Source organism: Miniopterus schreibersii (assembly GCF_964146895.1).
Source record: "Miniopterus schreibersii genome assembly, chromosome: 8".
Taxonomy (NCBI): Eukaryota; Metazoa; Chordata; class Mammalia; order Chiroptera; family Miniopteridae; genus Miniopterus; species Miniopterus schreibersii.
In genome coordinates, this window is record NC_138109.1 from 7,828,180 (window position 1) to 7,844,816 (window position 16,637).

The following is a 16,637-nucleotide window of genomic DNA, read 5'->3' on the forward strand; positions in this document are numbered from 1 at the left end:
AAAACAAAGCTCTACCTCAGGGTTAACTACTTTCTGAGTCATCAGGGCCGAAATAGCTCACTCACCTTTTTAATCAGAGTATTATGTGTTTTCAATTTAGTTCACATTTGGGAAGTTTGAAAAGAGTTAAATGATCCCCCCAAAATGTGGATCTATATTTCCAAAACATATAAATACACTAGCAAAATTAATCATTTAAAAAATTACATCCCTGTTCAATTCCCAATTAGGGTACATACCTAGGTCGTGGGTACGATCCCCAGTTGGAGCACGTACAGAAGGCAACCAATTGATCTTTCTCTCTCTCTCTCTCTCTCTCTCTCTCTCTCTCTCAACATGTCCTTGGTGAGGATTAAAAAATAATAATAGCCTCTCCAGGCGTGGCTCAGCAACTGAGATTGACCTAGGATCCAGGAGACTGAGGTTTGATTCCTGGTCAGGGCACATGCCCGGGTTGCGGGCTCAGTCCCCAGACAGGGGCGTGCAGGAGGCGGCCGACCAATGACTCTCATCGTTGATGTTTCTGTCTCTCTCTCTCCTTTTCCCTTCCTCTCTCTGAAATCAATAAAGATCTATATAAAAATAAATAAATAAATAATAATTTAAAAGTAAAAGAGTATCTTTAAAATAAAAAAGATCAGGACAAACTGGAATTCTACTGTTTGCTTACTCTAAAGAAACTTTGTACTAGAGGATAAACAAGCAAAAGAGAGGTCACTAACAGTTTAAAATAGTACACACAAAAATGATCTGAACAGATTTAAGGAGCACACTTCATTACACAAGGTCTGTGGCGCTCCACCAGTAAGCTGCCTCTGGAAGAACAGACCTGGCGACTATGGAACACAGAAGTGCTATTTCAAGTCAAACAGCTAATTAATGACTAAACAAAAGAAATTTCAGTCCTGACAACATACATGGAGTACTAATATGTGTAATTATGAAGTAGTCATTTGTGCAATCAGAAAGCTGCATTAGCATAATTATTTCTGGCCCTGGGCCTTAAAAATATTAACTTAAAATGCAGAAACCTTACAATAGTTCACCTAATGAAGATGTGAATACCAAACTGATTATAAAATAAGAGTTGGTTCTTTGATAAATGTGCTCTGTGTTTAATACATTCTTTCTCTCCTGCCCTGGATAGAAAAATCAAGCCTAGCCCTCCAGTTACTCAGGGGTACAAATTTCTACCTATAATGTATTTTCTTCATTATCCAGAGCCCACAGATTAATATTCATTATTAAGAATTAAAACTATTTCCATAAGAAACGAGTGTTTGTCACTTAAAAAAAAAATCTTCATGCAAAAATACAGTTTGTGTATAATACTTTAAAATGCAAATAAATAAAGAAGCCAAACAATTCTATAAAATAAATGATCACAGCTGCAAGATCTTGGGAAAGTCCATTTGAAGTTATTCTTTGGGACAGAACTGGAGAGTGCATGGGCTCCAAAATCAGGCTATGGTCTTGGACTCCCAAGTCTACCACCCAAATTCCTCATCTCTTATACGAGGATAATCACATAACCTACCTCATAGGATTAATTCAAGGAGTACATGAGATTATTCGTGTCAAGGATCCCCCTAGTGCCTAGCATACAACAGATGTGCTATAAATGTTAGCTGCCATAATTATTGTTGTCATCAGCCTCATTTCCTTTATCGTCTTCAGAACCTGGGGGAAGGGGGGGTGTAGGAGAGAAAGCGTAATCTAAAATTGATTTGTTTTTAGATACAACATTTATTTTGCAATTGCAAATAGCACTCAAGAAGAGAAGGACATTTTACCTAGTCCAATGAGTTAGAAAGGCTAAAAGTAACTTAACTAGGCCCTAAGGTCTCTCTTATCCTCTAATATTGGCATATGAACCCACAATACGAATCCTCTATTAACTCTTTTCATCCGAAATTAAGTCACAGAATAGTTTTGCCGAGTACACTAACCATAGTTAAGAGTATGGGTCTTTGATTAAAAGCCTAGACAACACACAGCTGAATGAATGTTCTTAAGAATTAAAAGCAACATCGAAATTAAGGTCAGACCAAGAAGGCCCTATCAAGTGTGCTATCTTAACCAAATTATTTAAACACTTTTTACCAACACTCCCTCATCTATCAAAGGAAATATTAAGCATCTCGTAATATTGTTATAAGGCGTAGAAATAATTATATCCAGTACTACCAGCCACTAGCTAAGAACAGATGCTTCATAAATAGCAGCATTTGAATGGGCACAATCTCACTCTCCCCCTCTCAAGTAATACACAGCATAAATGTTGGGCTTTCTCAAATAATCACAAATATTACAACACAGGTCTGAAAGGAATTTCTCCAAATTTCTACAGATGAGTCATATTACATACAAACCCAGGAATTCAACTGCACACTCCCTGTAGAGAAGGGGGAGAGCACAGGAGACAAGAAAGATGACAGTTGACATCTCATCCTGTCAACTCAGACCACCAGTCCACATGGCAAACATGCTGTGCAGAGGGTGAGATGGAAACACAAATTGGCCATGGTTCCCACACGCCTCTGCTGTGACAGTGCCTGGTCCCGATGAGTGGACCTAAAGAAATGTAATTTTGTACAACATTGATCTAAACATAAGCCGACCACTTCAAGTGACCCTCCACCAAAACACAGCAATCTACTCCAACTCGAGGGACATAGCCCTTGGTAATGGCAGTATGACCACACTTTACTCCAGGAGGGATTCAAAGGATTTCCTAGGCAGCTCTGACTAAAGGGACTCTGCCTTCTGTAGGACCACCAAGCCCCAGTGAGAGACATGTGCACTGAAGTTCATTTCCTTCAGGTTTTAGTGGCAGGCTAAAGGATGCGGGAATATGACAATGTCCAGCTAGAGCAAAGAAGTAAGTGCTCTGACTGGAATACTGACAATCTGTTCCTATTATCCACAGTTTTTAAAAAAAATGAATACAAGGGGTCTGGGGGACTGGGTGAAAAGGGAAGGGATTAAGAAGTACAAATTGGCAGTTACAAATAGTCATGGGATGTAAAGTAAAGCATGAGGAATAAAGTCAATAATATTATAACAACTATGCATGGTGCCAGGTGGGCCCTAGACTTATCAGGGGTATCACTTCGTAAGGAACACAAATGTCTAATCACTATGTTGTGCACCTGAAACTAATATAATACTGAATGTCAACTGTAATCGAAAAAATTTTTAAATAAATTTTTTAAGGTTTTTTAGTAACAGGTTCCCATTTACCGCATAACACTCTACAGAATTAACAACTCCTAATCCAAGTCTTCTGTTGTCACTCTAAAATTCCCCTATTTTTCCTAAAGCCGAAACGAACAAGGAAAAAAGCCAAAGTCTTCTACACAGAAATAGAGGCGAGCCTTTCAGCTCAGCTCTCCCATACCAGTTTCTCAGTGCTGAGCGGACAGATCACAGAGTGAGCACCAGATTACCAGGGGAGGCCACTGCCAGCCGAGTCGCCCTCTGCAGCCTGTACCTGCCCTCAGGACCCCCTCCTTGCCCCTGCCCCAGCAGTACTGAGGCTTGCCCACAACAACCCACATCTCTCAGACCCCAGCTTTTCATTTCACGCGTCACAGACAGGGATGCAGCTCCTCTCTTTGGACTTGGACTTTAGCAACACGTGTCCTAAACCAGCAGTTTCCAGGGAGTTATATGTACTGGGGTCCTGGGACAAAACACAGAACTTATTTTCCTTTTAATCTTATCCTCTATAAATATTCTTTATTGGGTGTTTTATAATGTATCTAAAATATTAAAGTAAAACATAAATCATCTAGAGATAAATAAACATATGAACTCAATTGAAGGACTGTGCTCCAAAGTTCCAAAAAACTTTTGAAATCAATGATCTAAATAATCTACCAACTAAATTTCTAACACTGTTACCTCCAGCTTTATAAGATTCTTAAGACCACTGATTTTAATTAAGCAATAGCTGGTTTCTAATATAATTTCAAATCATAATTAAAATAAATTGCCAACTTCATATAAAATATAAAATTGAAAAGTTACATACCTATATGTGTTTTGATACATTTATAAACTGAAGCTAATATATAACAATATGATATCAAATCCATGTTTCAGGGATCCAAAGAAGCATATTAAATTTTTAAATAATTCATGACCTAGTTGTGACCTACTGAATGGCTCCTAAATTATACTATTTTGCTGATAGAATAACAATCTATAATTAAGACTAATTTCCAGCATATCTACTTTGTTTTCATGTCTTAAATGTTTGAATAGTTAATAAATGACCATATGAAACAATATGTCTCTAAACTGGCTAATGTTTATCAAAGCAAAAAGTATTCCGTCTGAAGAGAAAATATAATTTATGCAAATAATCAAAATATACATACCTTAAATGAAATTTAAAATCAGTTGCGATAAGGTAACAAAGCTATGAGTTTCTAGTGAGTATTTAACTCTGTAAACTGGAATAAGTAAAGAAACTTTCATTCATATAACCTCTTACAACTCAAAACAAAAGCATTCTAAAGCAAGCTAGAGCAAAATAATCTTTAAAAAATAAGGGGGAACAGGCAGTACTGTTTTCTTCTTGTGTCTTTTAACAAACTGCATGCCCAGGGTGCCCTATTTAACTAAACTTGGAAGTCAATGTTGAGCCAGCAACACAAATTGATTATAACCAACTCTACAAAACCAGTAACCCCCACCATTTGAATTAAAATAATATAATTCCCCAAGTTCTGGACACATACCCAATTCTCATCCCCATGCTAAGTTGGCATCACCAGGTTCCAAACTAAGAAAGATGACAAAGCAATCCACCCCCAGTACTGTCTCCCAGCTTAAGATTTACCAAAAAAAAAAAAAAAAAGAAACATCACCTAAGAAGATAGACTTTTATTCATTCTAATTCATCAAACTTCTTTCTAATTGGATGCCAAATATGTATACAGTCTACTAAACAGTCTTCACTCTAAATAAAAATCCTGTCATTACGGTAAACCAGTTAACCTCCATGCAAGCTTTCATCAGAGGACTAAGAGCTGTTTTGCTAGTAGGAAGTCTGCCAGTCTCGACTCTACAGAAACTTCACATCGTGAAGGCACTGCATGTGCCGTGGGCACTGGGCTGTACCCTGACTAACTCATGACAACATAAGCACGGGTGTTTAGTAGATATGCAGGGGGAGTTAACCACCAAATGCAAGACGCCAAAATGCAGGAAAGCACAGATACAGGAACTCATGCTACCTTAGTAAGTCAATCAGCGTGCACAGTTTATAGTTTTCAAAGCAGGCCAAGCAGATCAGAGATAGTTCAAGAAACATATTGGTTTCTGCCAAATCGGATTAAGTATTCTTGTTTACAATTTCCTAGTTCAATATTTCTAATTTAAAGCTAATATAAAGTAGTACTATGCAAAATGACCTAAAAAGTTTGCCCTTCAAGAAATTATACCCCTAAAAATAGAAATTTATCTACCTCATTAGTGTTCCAACGGTGCCTCTCTTTGGGTAAACTTGAACATTTCGGCAGACATTCAAGCAGCTTTTTCGGTAAAAAGATTTTTACATGACTACTATTGCTGTTCCCATGATCATCTATAAAGAAGAAAACAATAAATTCAGAGAAAATAATTGAGAAAATTTCCTTTTAAGTATACTGGCAAGGTCAGAAACAGCAGCTCAGGTTACTCACTGTGAGACCAAGAGCATCATTCCTCTTAGTTAACAACACCCATTTACACACTTATCAGAGCAACAGGAATCTGGTCAAGAGACTACAATAAAATCAAGCTTTTGCTCCCTGAGAAGTCACTGAACAGGGACTGCTCAGCAGCTGCCCATGACCAGAACGTTACTTTTAAAGGTTCTTGCACCAGGTTTCTATGAAGTCCATCAAAATTGCAAAATGATTTAACCTCACAAAACCCAGAAATCTTCTAGTAACCACTTGAAAGTTTTACATTTTTTTAGGGAAGAAGAATTCTAATAAAATGGGACTATTTTATTCATAAACTAATACTACTTCATCCCCTAAAATACCAATGAGACTTATCTTTCCAAAATCAAGTTACAAACCTTAAGGAATTCAAACCTGCAGTTAGCTATGTAATACAGAGGCTAGCCTTTCTAGCCTAAATGTAAAAATATACCATTTTAATTAACTCAATTTACATATACACATCTGTATCATTAATGTATTTCATCAAAATACAACTCTTCTAAATTAATAAAAGAAAAATCCATTACTTTCAGACTAGATAGCATGCTCACTATCTGATAATTGGCCTCCTTGGTACTTTCTAGAAGAGATCATTTCCTTTCTGTATTATTTCATTCATTTATTTATTTGCACATCATTTCCTATTTCATTCCTGTAACAAAGTCCCTTTGCCTGGCTCAAAATTTCTTGACAGTTTTGGCACATTTAGTTCCAAGTTTCAAATTATCCACTTTTTTTTAATGCTAAATGGAAGGCCCAATATACAAAAGGTGCAGTGCATAACCGGGTACTAAGGAGTAATGCATTAAATACTAAACACTGAATTTGCTCTAGAAAGTCACAGTTGAGATAACTTATTTTGCTATTAACAAGATATAATAAAAACAATGAACTCCAAGTCAAGAGTCCAGGACTTGGGCCCAGTTCTGCTACTTTCTAATTGTGTGACCTTGGGTAAGTTACTTAGTATCTTCAGTTTTCCTAAATGAAGAAGAATTATACCATCTCTAATTCTCCTCCAGACATAAGCCCCTATAGAACTGACTGTCATTCAAAGACTTGACACATCTGGCAATTAAACAGCCTTATATAGGCACACAAACATTCGTTAATAATGTTAAAAGTGAAATACAACAACATATCTTTTCAGTCCTTTATTATAATGTTGCTTACTTAGCATAGTCTATTTTTTTGAACATGTGAAAAACATAAAAGAATAAAAAGTATTTTCTACAGTCACAATAGAATCCTCTCCATGCATTTTTTCATCTGATTTATACATTTCTTCTCAAGGAAAAGATCTTAACAGGAAAATATGGGGCAAAGAAATAAAGTCTAAAAAAATTTACTACACATATGGAAATATTTTAGAGGAAGGAACTTAGGAGAGTTTTAGTGTACTAAATCTTTTTTGGTCCATGAACTACACAACCAATTGAATTATAATGCCCATCTTCTATTTCTATAAGCAGTATAAAAACCTGAAAAACTTCAAAAATAATTGCTTTTAAGAATCCAAAATTTTAAATTAATAGCACAATAAAATTAAACTTTTTTAAAAAGTTTGCTATGGAACCAAAAGAGTATTCAACTAAGAAGTTCATAGAAAGTTCTGTATTAATTACACCCTGTAAAACCCTTGTAATTTCATGTGCTTATGCATGTACCCTACACTTTATCCCCCAAGGGAGGGACCACGAGCCAACAGACTTTAAAGCACAGACGACCAAATCCCATGAGCCTTTACCTCCCTTCCCTTCTCTCTGCCCCTAAAGTGATTTAATTCTTTTTTTTTATTATTTCCCAATTCTGAAATTAGAAAAGAAATTCTAAAATCTATACTCAATTCAAATATTCACCATTTACAGGGTGTCTTTTATGAAAACAATGCTGTGCTAGGTGCCCAATCAATGGCATACTCTGAATTGTGTGTCTAGTCATATCACTAAGAAAACTACTTAAAATATAATTTTGAACTACAACAGAATATTAAACCTCAGCTTCTATTTGTATGTTTGTGATCACAACCTTGATATCAATCATCTGTCCTTTTAGCCTCTTTGAAGAACCAACTGTCCCTGCGATATATAAAGCGTATCTATGTACAGTGTGTCTACTCGTGTGTGTGGGGGGGGGGGGAGAGAGGGGTGGAGGGAAAGTGAGCGAGAGAGACTTCTCAACAGCACAAGTAACTGCTATAGAAAAGCCTCCTGTCTTCCACTCTGATACGGAATCAGGCCGAGGTGAATCGGCCGAAGGCTTTTAAAGAGGGAAAGGAGAATGGCTGTGCAAGCACTGTCTCAATCAAGTTTCTAAATATAGCATTATGGGGATGTACAGCCATGGGTTCAAAAGGAATAGAAGTATGACAGGCCAATGAGTTCCCCTTAATCAGTTTTTAAACTGTGCTATTTCCAGAATTTGAGGTTCATGCTGAATATAAACTGGATGTTTTTAAGAAACATAACAATGGGTAAATTTTCCCACTGTGCATTAAGAAGATGGCAATTTTAATACTGGGGGGAAAATATTAGGAACTCAAATAGGCAAAATAAAACTATTTTCAAATTTCCGTCTTTCCATTTAAAAGTATGATAAAATGTAACCTTGCTTTTCCAATGGAAAAGAACTGTTCACATGGCATACTGTATAAAACTGTGTTTTTAAGTTAAGAGCTGTTTTTTCATATTTTTGAAATAACTAGACATGATATAATAATTAGACAAATGCATGTGTCAGTTTTTAAATCCTTGTCTCAGTACCAGGATTGTAATAGTACCTTGAGTTAACAGTAACTGTGACGTATACACTGGTTTCAACTACATCTCAGTACTTAATGCAAATAGTTAAACTCTAATGCTGCGGAACAGAAGCACCAACTACATCCAGCAAAGCACTTCATTATCATTATCTAGCATAATACTCATGTGTGATATATGACTTTAGGAAAGTGTTTTCTAACCTCCTGCACAATAAAAGTAACTAGTGAAGCTCCTGAAATTTTCAGATGGTTTGCTTAGCTGACGGCTATAATTCCAGAGAATGAACCATCCTTTCCAGTCAACCTTCAAATATTTGCCAAATAATAATTTCAGAGACACAGTATAACTTAACTAAAACTTTCTAAAATATACAAAAATGCTCATTCACTTAATCAGGCAAAATGCAGAATTCCCGTTTTCATGTTTTATTTCTAAAAATTGAGATTCACAGTGCTAAATCCTTTATTTAAATCCAAAGAGATCTATTTGACCTTTTCATTGGAACACATTGTTGACTTCTGCAAAGTAAATTATAACTATATTAACTCTAAACTGGAAATAATGCATCCATTTTATTTTGATTCATAATTAATAAAAATTAAATAATTTTGGTTCTGTGAATAATTACAAACACTACTATTCAATCACTATGATTAATCTCTCAACCTCTAGACCAAGCTGCTGAAAATAAGTCGGTATTTAACAGTGTATCAAATTGCTAGATCTTATCGGGAATATATGTGATCAACAACTTGGAGTGGTAAAATTAAAAGGAAGCTCTACAATTTTCTGTTTAGCTCTAATTATTATGTGCTTAGATTTAATTAGTAGGATAGGAACTGATTCAGGAAAACATAACCACATATTGTTCTATTCGTGTCAGCACAGTGCTCACAGCAGCAAATATTGCCATTTCTAATGTAAGACCTTCAAATAACTATTCATCCAAAATATATACTAATTAAGCACCAACTATGTGCCAGCATTGGTAGGATTCCTCTTTATTTTTTTCCAAAGAGATTCTCCAAAATGAATTAAACTCAGTTGCAATTATCCAAAAGATATTTAAAGGCTAAGAAAAAAACACAGGATTTGGTAGAAAAACATAACTAGTTTTGCTATTTGATAACCCCTTTCCACTTCTTAGAGTGTGTGATCATCAAATCTTACCCTTTCCATTTTTAGGTGGCCTAGAGTTACCCTTTTTTCTGTCAATCATATTGTCAAATCTCTGACCCAGGTTTAGGTCAACTTATAACCCAGGTTCAATAAGCTTCTATTTATCTGTATTTACATTTTGATTAAAAAACATGTTGGGAGGGGAAAATAAAGTGGGGGCAGAGAAGCTTTGCAATCGACTACTTCAATTTGAGTGTGAGGGCATCTTCTCCTGCTCCATTCCATTCCATGTCAATTTGAACTGCACATGATCAGGTAAATTTATTTTCTACTATTTCTGAGGGAGTAAACATTTGTGGGACTCACTCTCTCATTTAATCCTCACAAGAACCCATCAGGGCATAATTACCCCCATTTTACAAATGAAGGGCCAGAGGTTCAGATAAATTTGCCCAGATCCACGGCCAGTAAGTGGCTCAAGTAAGAGTCAAACATGACCTGTGGCTTTCCTCTCGACTCCTACTCTAAGTCACCTGGAATTTGACAACAGAGTTACAGAATCATTGTTTTAGTATCTAACATTTGCAGAGTGCTTTGAATTTCCCGTGTGGTTAAACCCTTTGCCTTTTTTAATCCTCAGAGAAATGTTACAAGGGGAGTATTATTTTGCTACCCCCAGAAGGATTAAGTAACTCATCTAAGATCACACAGCAAGTTACAGGCAGAACTCAGGTCTTCTAAATCCTGAGCACAGGCTATTTCCTGCACTACAGTGATGGCAATACTCTTGCTGCCAAGCCCACCCCTTCCTGTAAGTCAAAAGCTTTTCGAATCCTACCTTCTAGAGGTGGCACGGTGTTGAGAACACAGTAGGTGCTAGTTCCGCAGAATACACTTTGGGAAACGCTCTAAGGAAACAGAAAATAAAATGTAAAACTAATCTTTGAAAAAGATATACACTGGCTCTTCTGTGGTCTTCCTGCCAAAGACGTACAACCTGGATCTAGTCATGAGGAAACATCAGACAAACCCCAAATGTGGAACAGTCTACAAAATGACTGGCCTGTACTCTTCAAGACTGTCAAGGTTATAAAAGTCAAAGACTGAGAGGACTGCTGTATATCAGAGACAGAAGAGACAACCAAGTGGGCCCAGGGTTTTCTGGCTGGACCTTCCTCTACAGAGACTACCACTGGGTCAACTGGCACAATGGGCGTAGCATCTGAGGGTGAGATGGGAGAAATGTCTTGCTTCCTGATTTTGATTACAGTTTTGTAGTTATAAAGAATGTTCTGGTTTGTAGGAAATACAAAAGAATTTGAGGGGGGATGAAACATAGGCAGCTTATCCTCACATAGTTCAAGGGGGAAAAAGTTCTTTGTACCACACCTACATTCTTCTGTAGGCTTGAGTGTTACAAAATTTAAAATTTATGTGTGTGGAAAAAGAGATATGCTGGGAACATGTGTTACTTATAAAAAATTTTAAATAGGAAGCATATGTGCTGTTCATAGTGAGTTTTTACTAAGAACCAATGCCATATTCATTTTGCAATTCAGTCCATAGACAACATTATTAAACATTTCCCAACAGTAAGCCCAGTACCCAACTCATTCAAAAGAATCTACTGAGGACCAACTAACAGTATGGCACGTGTAGCAGGTCAGGAAGAAGTTGAAGAAAGGGCTCTGCTCTCAGGCTGCTTCATGTAGATAAAATTAAGGTTTGCATACAAAAACCTACACAACCGTAACTTTTAAAAAAGGAAAAACATTTTCTGTGAGTCTTGCCAGCCAATTATTTTCAGTCCAAATATCCTTTACTCTTGGTTGCAGTATTAAATAAATTTTTAGGTTATTCATCCTGCATTACAAACCACATATTTATATACTAAGAAAACCAAAGATTGTTTAGAAGTTGAACCACCACCTCAACGTTTCACATTTACAATATAAATAGCTCAGTTCTCTCACTTACTAGCTGCCCTTGGCAAAGTAATTTAACCTCTGTATTACCTCACCAAAAAAGGTAGAGAGGACACCCCTCTGTCCTAGCTCCTGGGGTTGTTGGGAAAGCTAAATGGGGTAAAACATGCAATAGTGCTTTAAATCCAAAAGTACCACACCAATAAGAAATGTCACTATGTTCAACAAGGATAACCTCCAACAATGTTAACATTTCCGAGGAACAAACTGAGGATGGCCTGAATTTTTGGGCCAAAAAGAGAGCTGAAATCTGATTAATGTTGACTTCCATGAATTTTTCATTTTCCTCCTTATATTCACAAACAAGTGCCTCGCCATACATAAGTCCTTCTCCACAATGGGACTTCTAGCTACAGGGTAAGCATCAGCTCCCTAATTACTTATTTTATGTTTCTAGAAAGTTCTTGTTCCAGGGCTTTTACTGGCCTATTTTATTTAATCAATAGTGGTAACTGATTGGCAACCTGTGGTAGCATCTGTAGTAGCATCTGGGCCTGAGGACTCTTCCTATGAACTATGGGGAAACCTCAGACTCCATGTACCCTTTGGGAAATTCAACCTGTTTCTTCCCATGACGATGAGCGTGGAATTGTAGCACACTATGAAAAGCAGTTCATGTAAAGTCAGCAGTAATCTGACTTCACGGAACACGTGCAAGAGCTGCCAGTAATAGCTTTCTAACCACATTAATGCAACAGCTCATCTTAATGTGGCTTCTGAATTGAAATTTGAAATTTTATGATGTTAAAAAAGATGTCTTATACTCAAGGCTTAACATTTTCTGGCTTCCTACTACCAAAATAAGGTAGCATAAGTTTACCACTTATCAAGACATTTTAACAATGGCCTTAACATCAAAAGTTTTACAAATCACTAATATGTGCAGTGGGACACACTAATAAATGGCTTCCCAAAAAAATGACTTTTACACCTATCATCGAAGTTTGATGATAGGTAAATAAGTGGTAAAATATACCAAATCAGAAGAATTAAGCACCAAAAATAACATGTAAGAGAAATATCACAACCAACCAACCAACCACAATCTCTCTACAGCACTGGCATAATAAACAGTCTTAATAGTTTAATTTAACCATGATAGAAATTCACTCACACAAGTTGAGAGTGAAACTGAATGTCATTCGATCCTCAAAATAACCAGGTTCTCAAAACAAATAAGCCTAAAACACAAGGGAACTCACCTAAGAAATGGCTACCTTGTATTAAATAACCAGGGCCGGACTCTGAGTTAGGACCTTTCACTGGACCCCTTGAGATCTGTTTATGATACCCAGTGGAAGTGGCCCCCAATCTGAGAGTCTGGAGTGCTGGAGTCCTGTAACCCAGTTCCACCAGCCCCAGCTGAGAAGTCTGGGCAAACAGGTGACCTCTGCCCACAGAACAGCGTGGAAGGGGAAAAGCACAAGCTCAACGTCGGAGAGGTCTGAGTTCAAGTCCTCCCACTGCTCTCCTTGGCTGCCTCTGAATTCCAACTCAGACCTCTGGCTCTTCAGGAGACTGCCTCCCACTGACTGAGTTAGGCCCTGCTGGTGCTGTCTAGTAGACTTTAGTAAAATGCATGCCTCTTTACAGTAACTCCTTCAATTTGTTCTTCAAACATCAAAGAGTACCTAATCAGACACCGTCCTAGGAACTGTGACCCAACAGTAAACAGGACAGACAAAGGTCCTACCCTTGTGGGATGCATGTCCAGCGGTGGAGTACGAGTGGTGTAAGGGAGATAAATGCTGTGAAAGAAAGAAAATGGGGTGCTGTGACCAGGTAAAACAACAGGCGGGGGAGCACTGTTTCTGAATGTATATCCCTGCATGGAGCATCAAGAAACCTGGATTCTCTCACTAACCAGATGTGTGGTTCTCAACTGGGCTGCACAGTAGTCATTCCAGGGATATTTTTTACATTCTGATCCCAGGCTGCAATCCTGACCAGTTAAATAAGAACATACGGGGCCCTGCCAGTGTGGCTCAGTGGTTGAGCATCGACCTATGAACCAGGAGGTCACAGTTTGATTCTTGGTCAGGGCACATGCCCGGGTCCCAGGCTAGATCCCCAGAAGGGGGCATGCAGGAGGCAGCTGATCAGTGACTCTCATCATTGATGTTTCTCTCTCTCCCTCTCCCTTCCTCTCTCTGAAATCAGTTTAAAAAAATATTTTTAAAAAAAGAATGTGTGGGGATGGAACCCAGGCATCAGGATTTTTTAAAGGTTCCCAAGTGATCGCAAGATGTATCCAAGGATGGGGACCACTGAAATAGTTGTGTCAATCTGGGCAACTCTCTGCAGTGGGAGGTTGACCATGAGCAGTGCATCTCCATCTTTAATGTGCATGCGGGTCATCTGAGAATCTTAAGAAGCAGGTTCTGATTCACAGGTCTGAGCAGGGCCTGCATTGTACCTCTAAAGCCACCTGGGGAAGCCCAGGCCACAATTTGAGGCCACACCTTGAGTATCAGCAACTAGATCACCTAGAAGATCAGGAATTCGATCTAAAAAGGACCCTTCCAGGCCCTTCTTTTACCTCTGTAACTTTCTAAATAAACTCTCTCTTATTAAAAAAAATAATTATAAAACTAAAAAAATGAAAAAGACACTTCCAGTCCTAACATTCCTCAACCACACAATTCCACGAATTCCTAATGGATGAAAAAAGTACTTCTGTGTGTTAACACAGACCAATACAAAACTGTATCAGAACATCCAAGCAAGATAATTAAAAGAAACTATAGGGATAATTATTATAATGTCTCTAGAAGTAGCCAAGAGGGTAAATACAGTCATTCTAGAAAATACATCCCCTGCTTTAAAAAGCACACTATTGAGTTGGAGGCAGTATTTTTAAAAATGGGATATAAAGAGCCCTAGCCAGGTGACTCAGTTGGTTGGAGGGTCATTCCAAACACCAAAAAGGTTGTGGGTTTGCTTCCCAGTCAGGACACATACCTAGGTTGCAGTTTCTATCCCCAGCTGGCGTACGTATGGGAGGCAACCAGGTTGTTCTTTCTCTCACATCAATGTTTCTCTCTCCCCCCCTCCACCCATCTTCCTCTCTCTCTAAAAAATCAATTTAAAAAAAAAAAAACATATCCTCGGTGTGGATTTAAAGAAACTGGAATGAAGAAATAATACACGACTTATTAAGGGCTAACACGACTTATTAAGGGCTAACACGAGGGGCAGACAGTAGCAGTACAGAAGCTCAGTAACTGCTTGTGTACCAAGCACAAGTCTTTGGAGACGTCAACTGTTTTATTCATTTTTGTCTCCTTCAGGACGTTACACATAGCCACATTCTTTATGTATGTATATAGTCTTTGGATGTTGGAATAAATGAAACAAAATGCTATGTAATAAGAAGTGATTACAGGCTTTTGAACAGAGAAGTAGCATGATGAAAACTGTATTTAAAGTTCTTTGAAATAAGGACTGAGAATGTTTAAGTCTCCATAGAGTCCCTTTAAAGCTAATTGAGGGCCCACAGAGCTTATTAAATCAAAGACGGAGAGAGGCCACACTGAATGCAATAAACCATTTGTATCAATTAGAAGTGATGCACTGTAAAAAACTTTCTCATATATTTTACCATGACGTGAACTGATTCTTAAAATTCACTGGTCAATACACATTACATGGCATATAAATAATCAAAATTAAGCAGAGTCCAAAATCCTTAGCACTTTCACTAAACTCACCAGTTTTGCCTAGCATTCAAGGCATCATGCCTAGATCAATTAGGGAGGCTAACTCAGAACAAACTGTATCATGGCTCAAATACCACAAATATTTACTTCTTGCTCGTGTAAAGTCCCAAACAGGTGTGCCCGATCAGCAGCAAGCTCTCCTCCAAGCAGCGGCTCTGGCACTGACGCTCCCTCCATCCTGTGGCAGGAGCCCTCCTAGGTCACTGAGTTCTTCTGCACCAGCCAGCAGAGAGGAAAAGGGCACAGACAACTGTGCCTGGAGGGTTTTACAGGCCAGGCCTGGAAGTGGCCCACTTTTCTGCTCTCTCTGCTCCATTGGCTAGAATTTGGCCACAAAGCCACACCTAACTGCAAGGGAGGCTGGGAAATGCAGTCTGGCTTCATGCCCAGGAAGAGGAGATGGAGCTTGTGATCAGCTGGCAGTCTCTGCCACAGTGCCATATGTAATTGGGTTTTTTTAATTACAGAATAGTCATTCCTTTCAGAAATGTCTTCTGTTAACCTACAACTCCACCTTTCATCCCTAAAGCCCATTCAGCATCTAAAACCAACCTAGTAGTTTTCTTCTCCAATAAATATTTTTCTAACATATTCAGAATAAGACTATAACAAGGGCACCCTTAAAGGGTTGTCTGGCTTTTCATTCTGTTACCTCCGGTACTTAATGGCTGGCTAATAATAGCTCAACTATTTTTTAAATTCATGGAGGAATGACATTCCCAGAAGTGCATGGAAAGGAAAGAGAGTGGTCCCATCTCTTGCCCTGGTGGTGGCTGAGATTTATTGAAGGCCATCAGTCATCTTAAGAACCTCTCTCCCTCTCCTAAGACCACCCTGAGTTGCCACCCATCCTCTGGTCCCTGAACAACTAAGCAAATTTAGCTACTTTAGACCCACTAAAAACTAAGAGGGTGAAAATACTCACCAGTGCTCACAGAACTGACATTCACAGTTATGGCTAGAGTACTGGCCTGCTATAGAAAAAGGGGCACAGGATCTGTCACAGGCCACAGCGGGGCTAATGACCTGAGCCTGGAAAACCAACATGTACTCCTAAACATAAGTCACTTCACCCTTTTTCTGAACCACGAAAGTGGGGGGACATGTGGCACAGCACAAATATATTTTCTGCTCATATTACCTCTTTTCAAGAAGTTTAAAATATACCATAAGTGCTACTATAATAACCTTCGCAACATTCCTATGGGATAGAGACAAAATTAAAGTGTGTACCCAAGTTAAAAGGGAAAAGTCTGATAGGTGGCTGACTTCATACTACGAAGGCGGCTAATAAAAAAGTGAAGCAGTAACCTCTACGGTATTTGGGGCACA

At 38.2% G+C, this 16,637-nt stretch overlaps 1 protein-coding gene across 1 annotated transcript in view; it reads right to left on the bottom strand.

Annotated features, from left to right (window-relative positions):
• LOC308560072 (calmodulin-binding transcription activator 1-like) overlaps positions 1-16,637 on the bottom strand; it is a 69,828-nt gene that overhangs the window by 31,456 nt on the left and 21,735 nt on the right. The window contains exons 2-3 of the mRNA XM_081143626.1: positions 10,440-10,509; positions 5,478-5,596 (exon numbers count right to left, since the gene is read on the bottom strand). Coding sequence (XP_080999752.1) covers positions 5,478-5,596; positions 10,440-10,509 — 189 coding nt within the window. The remainder of the gene's footprint in view (positions 1-5,477; positions 5,597-10,439; positions 10,510-16,637) is intronic.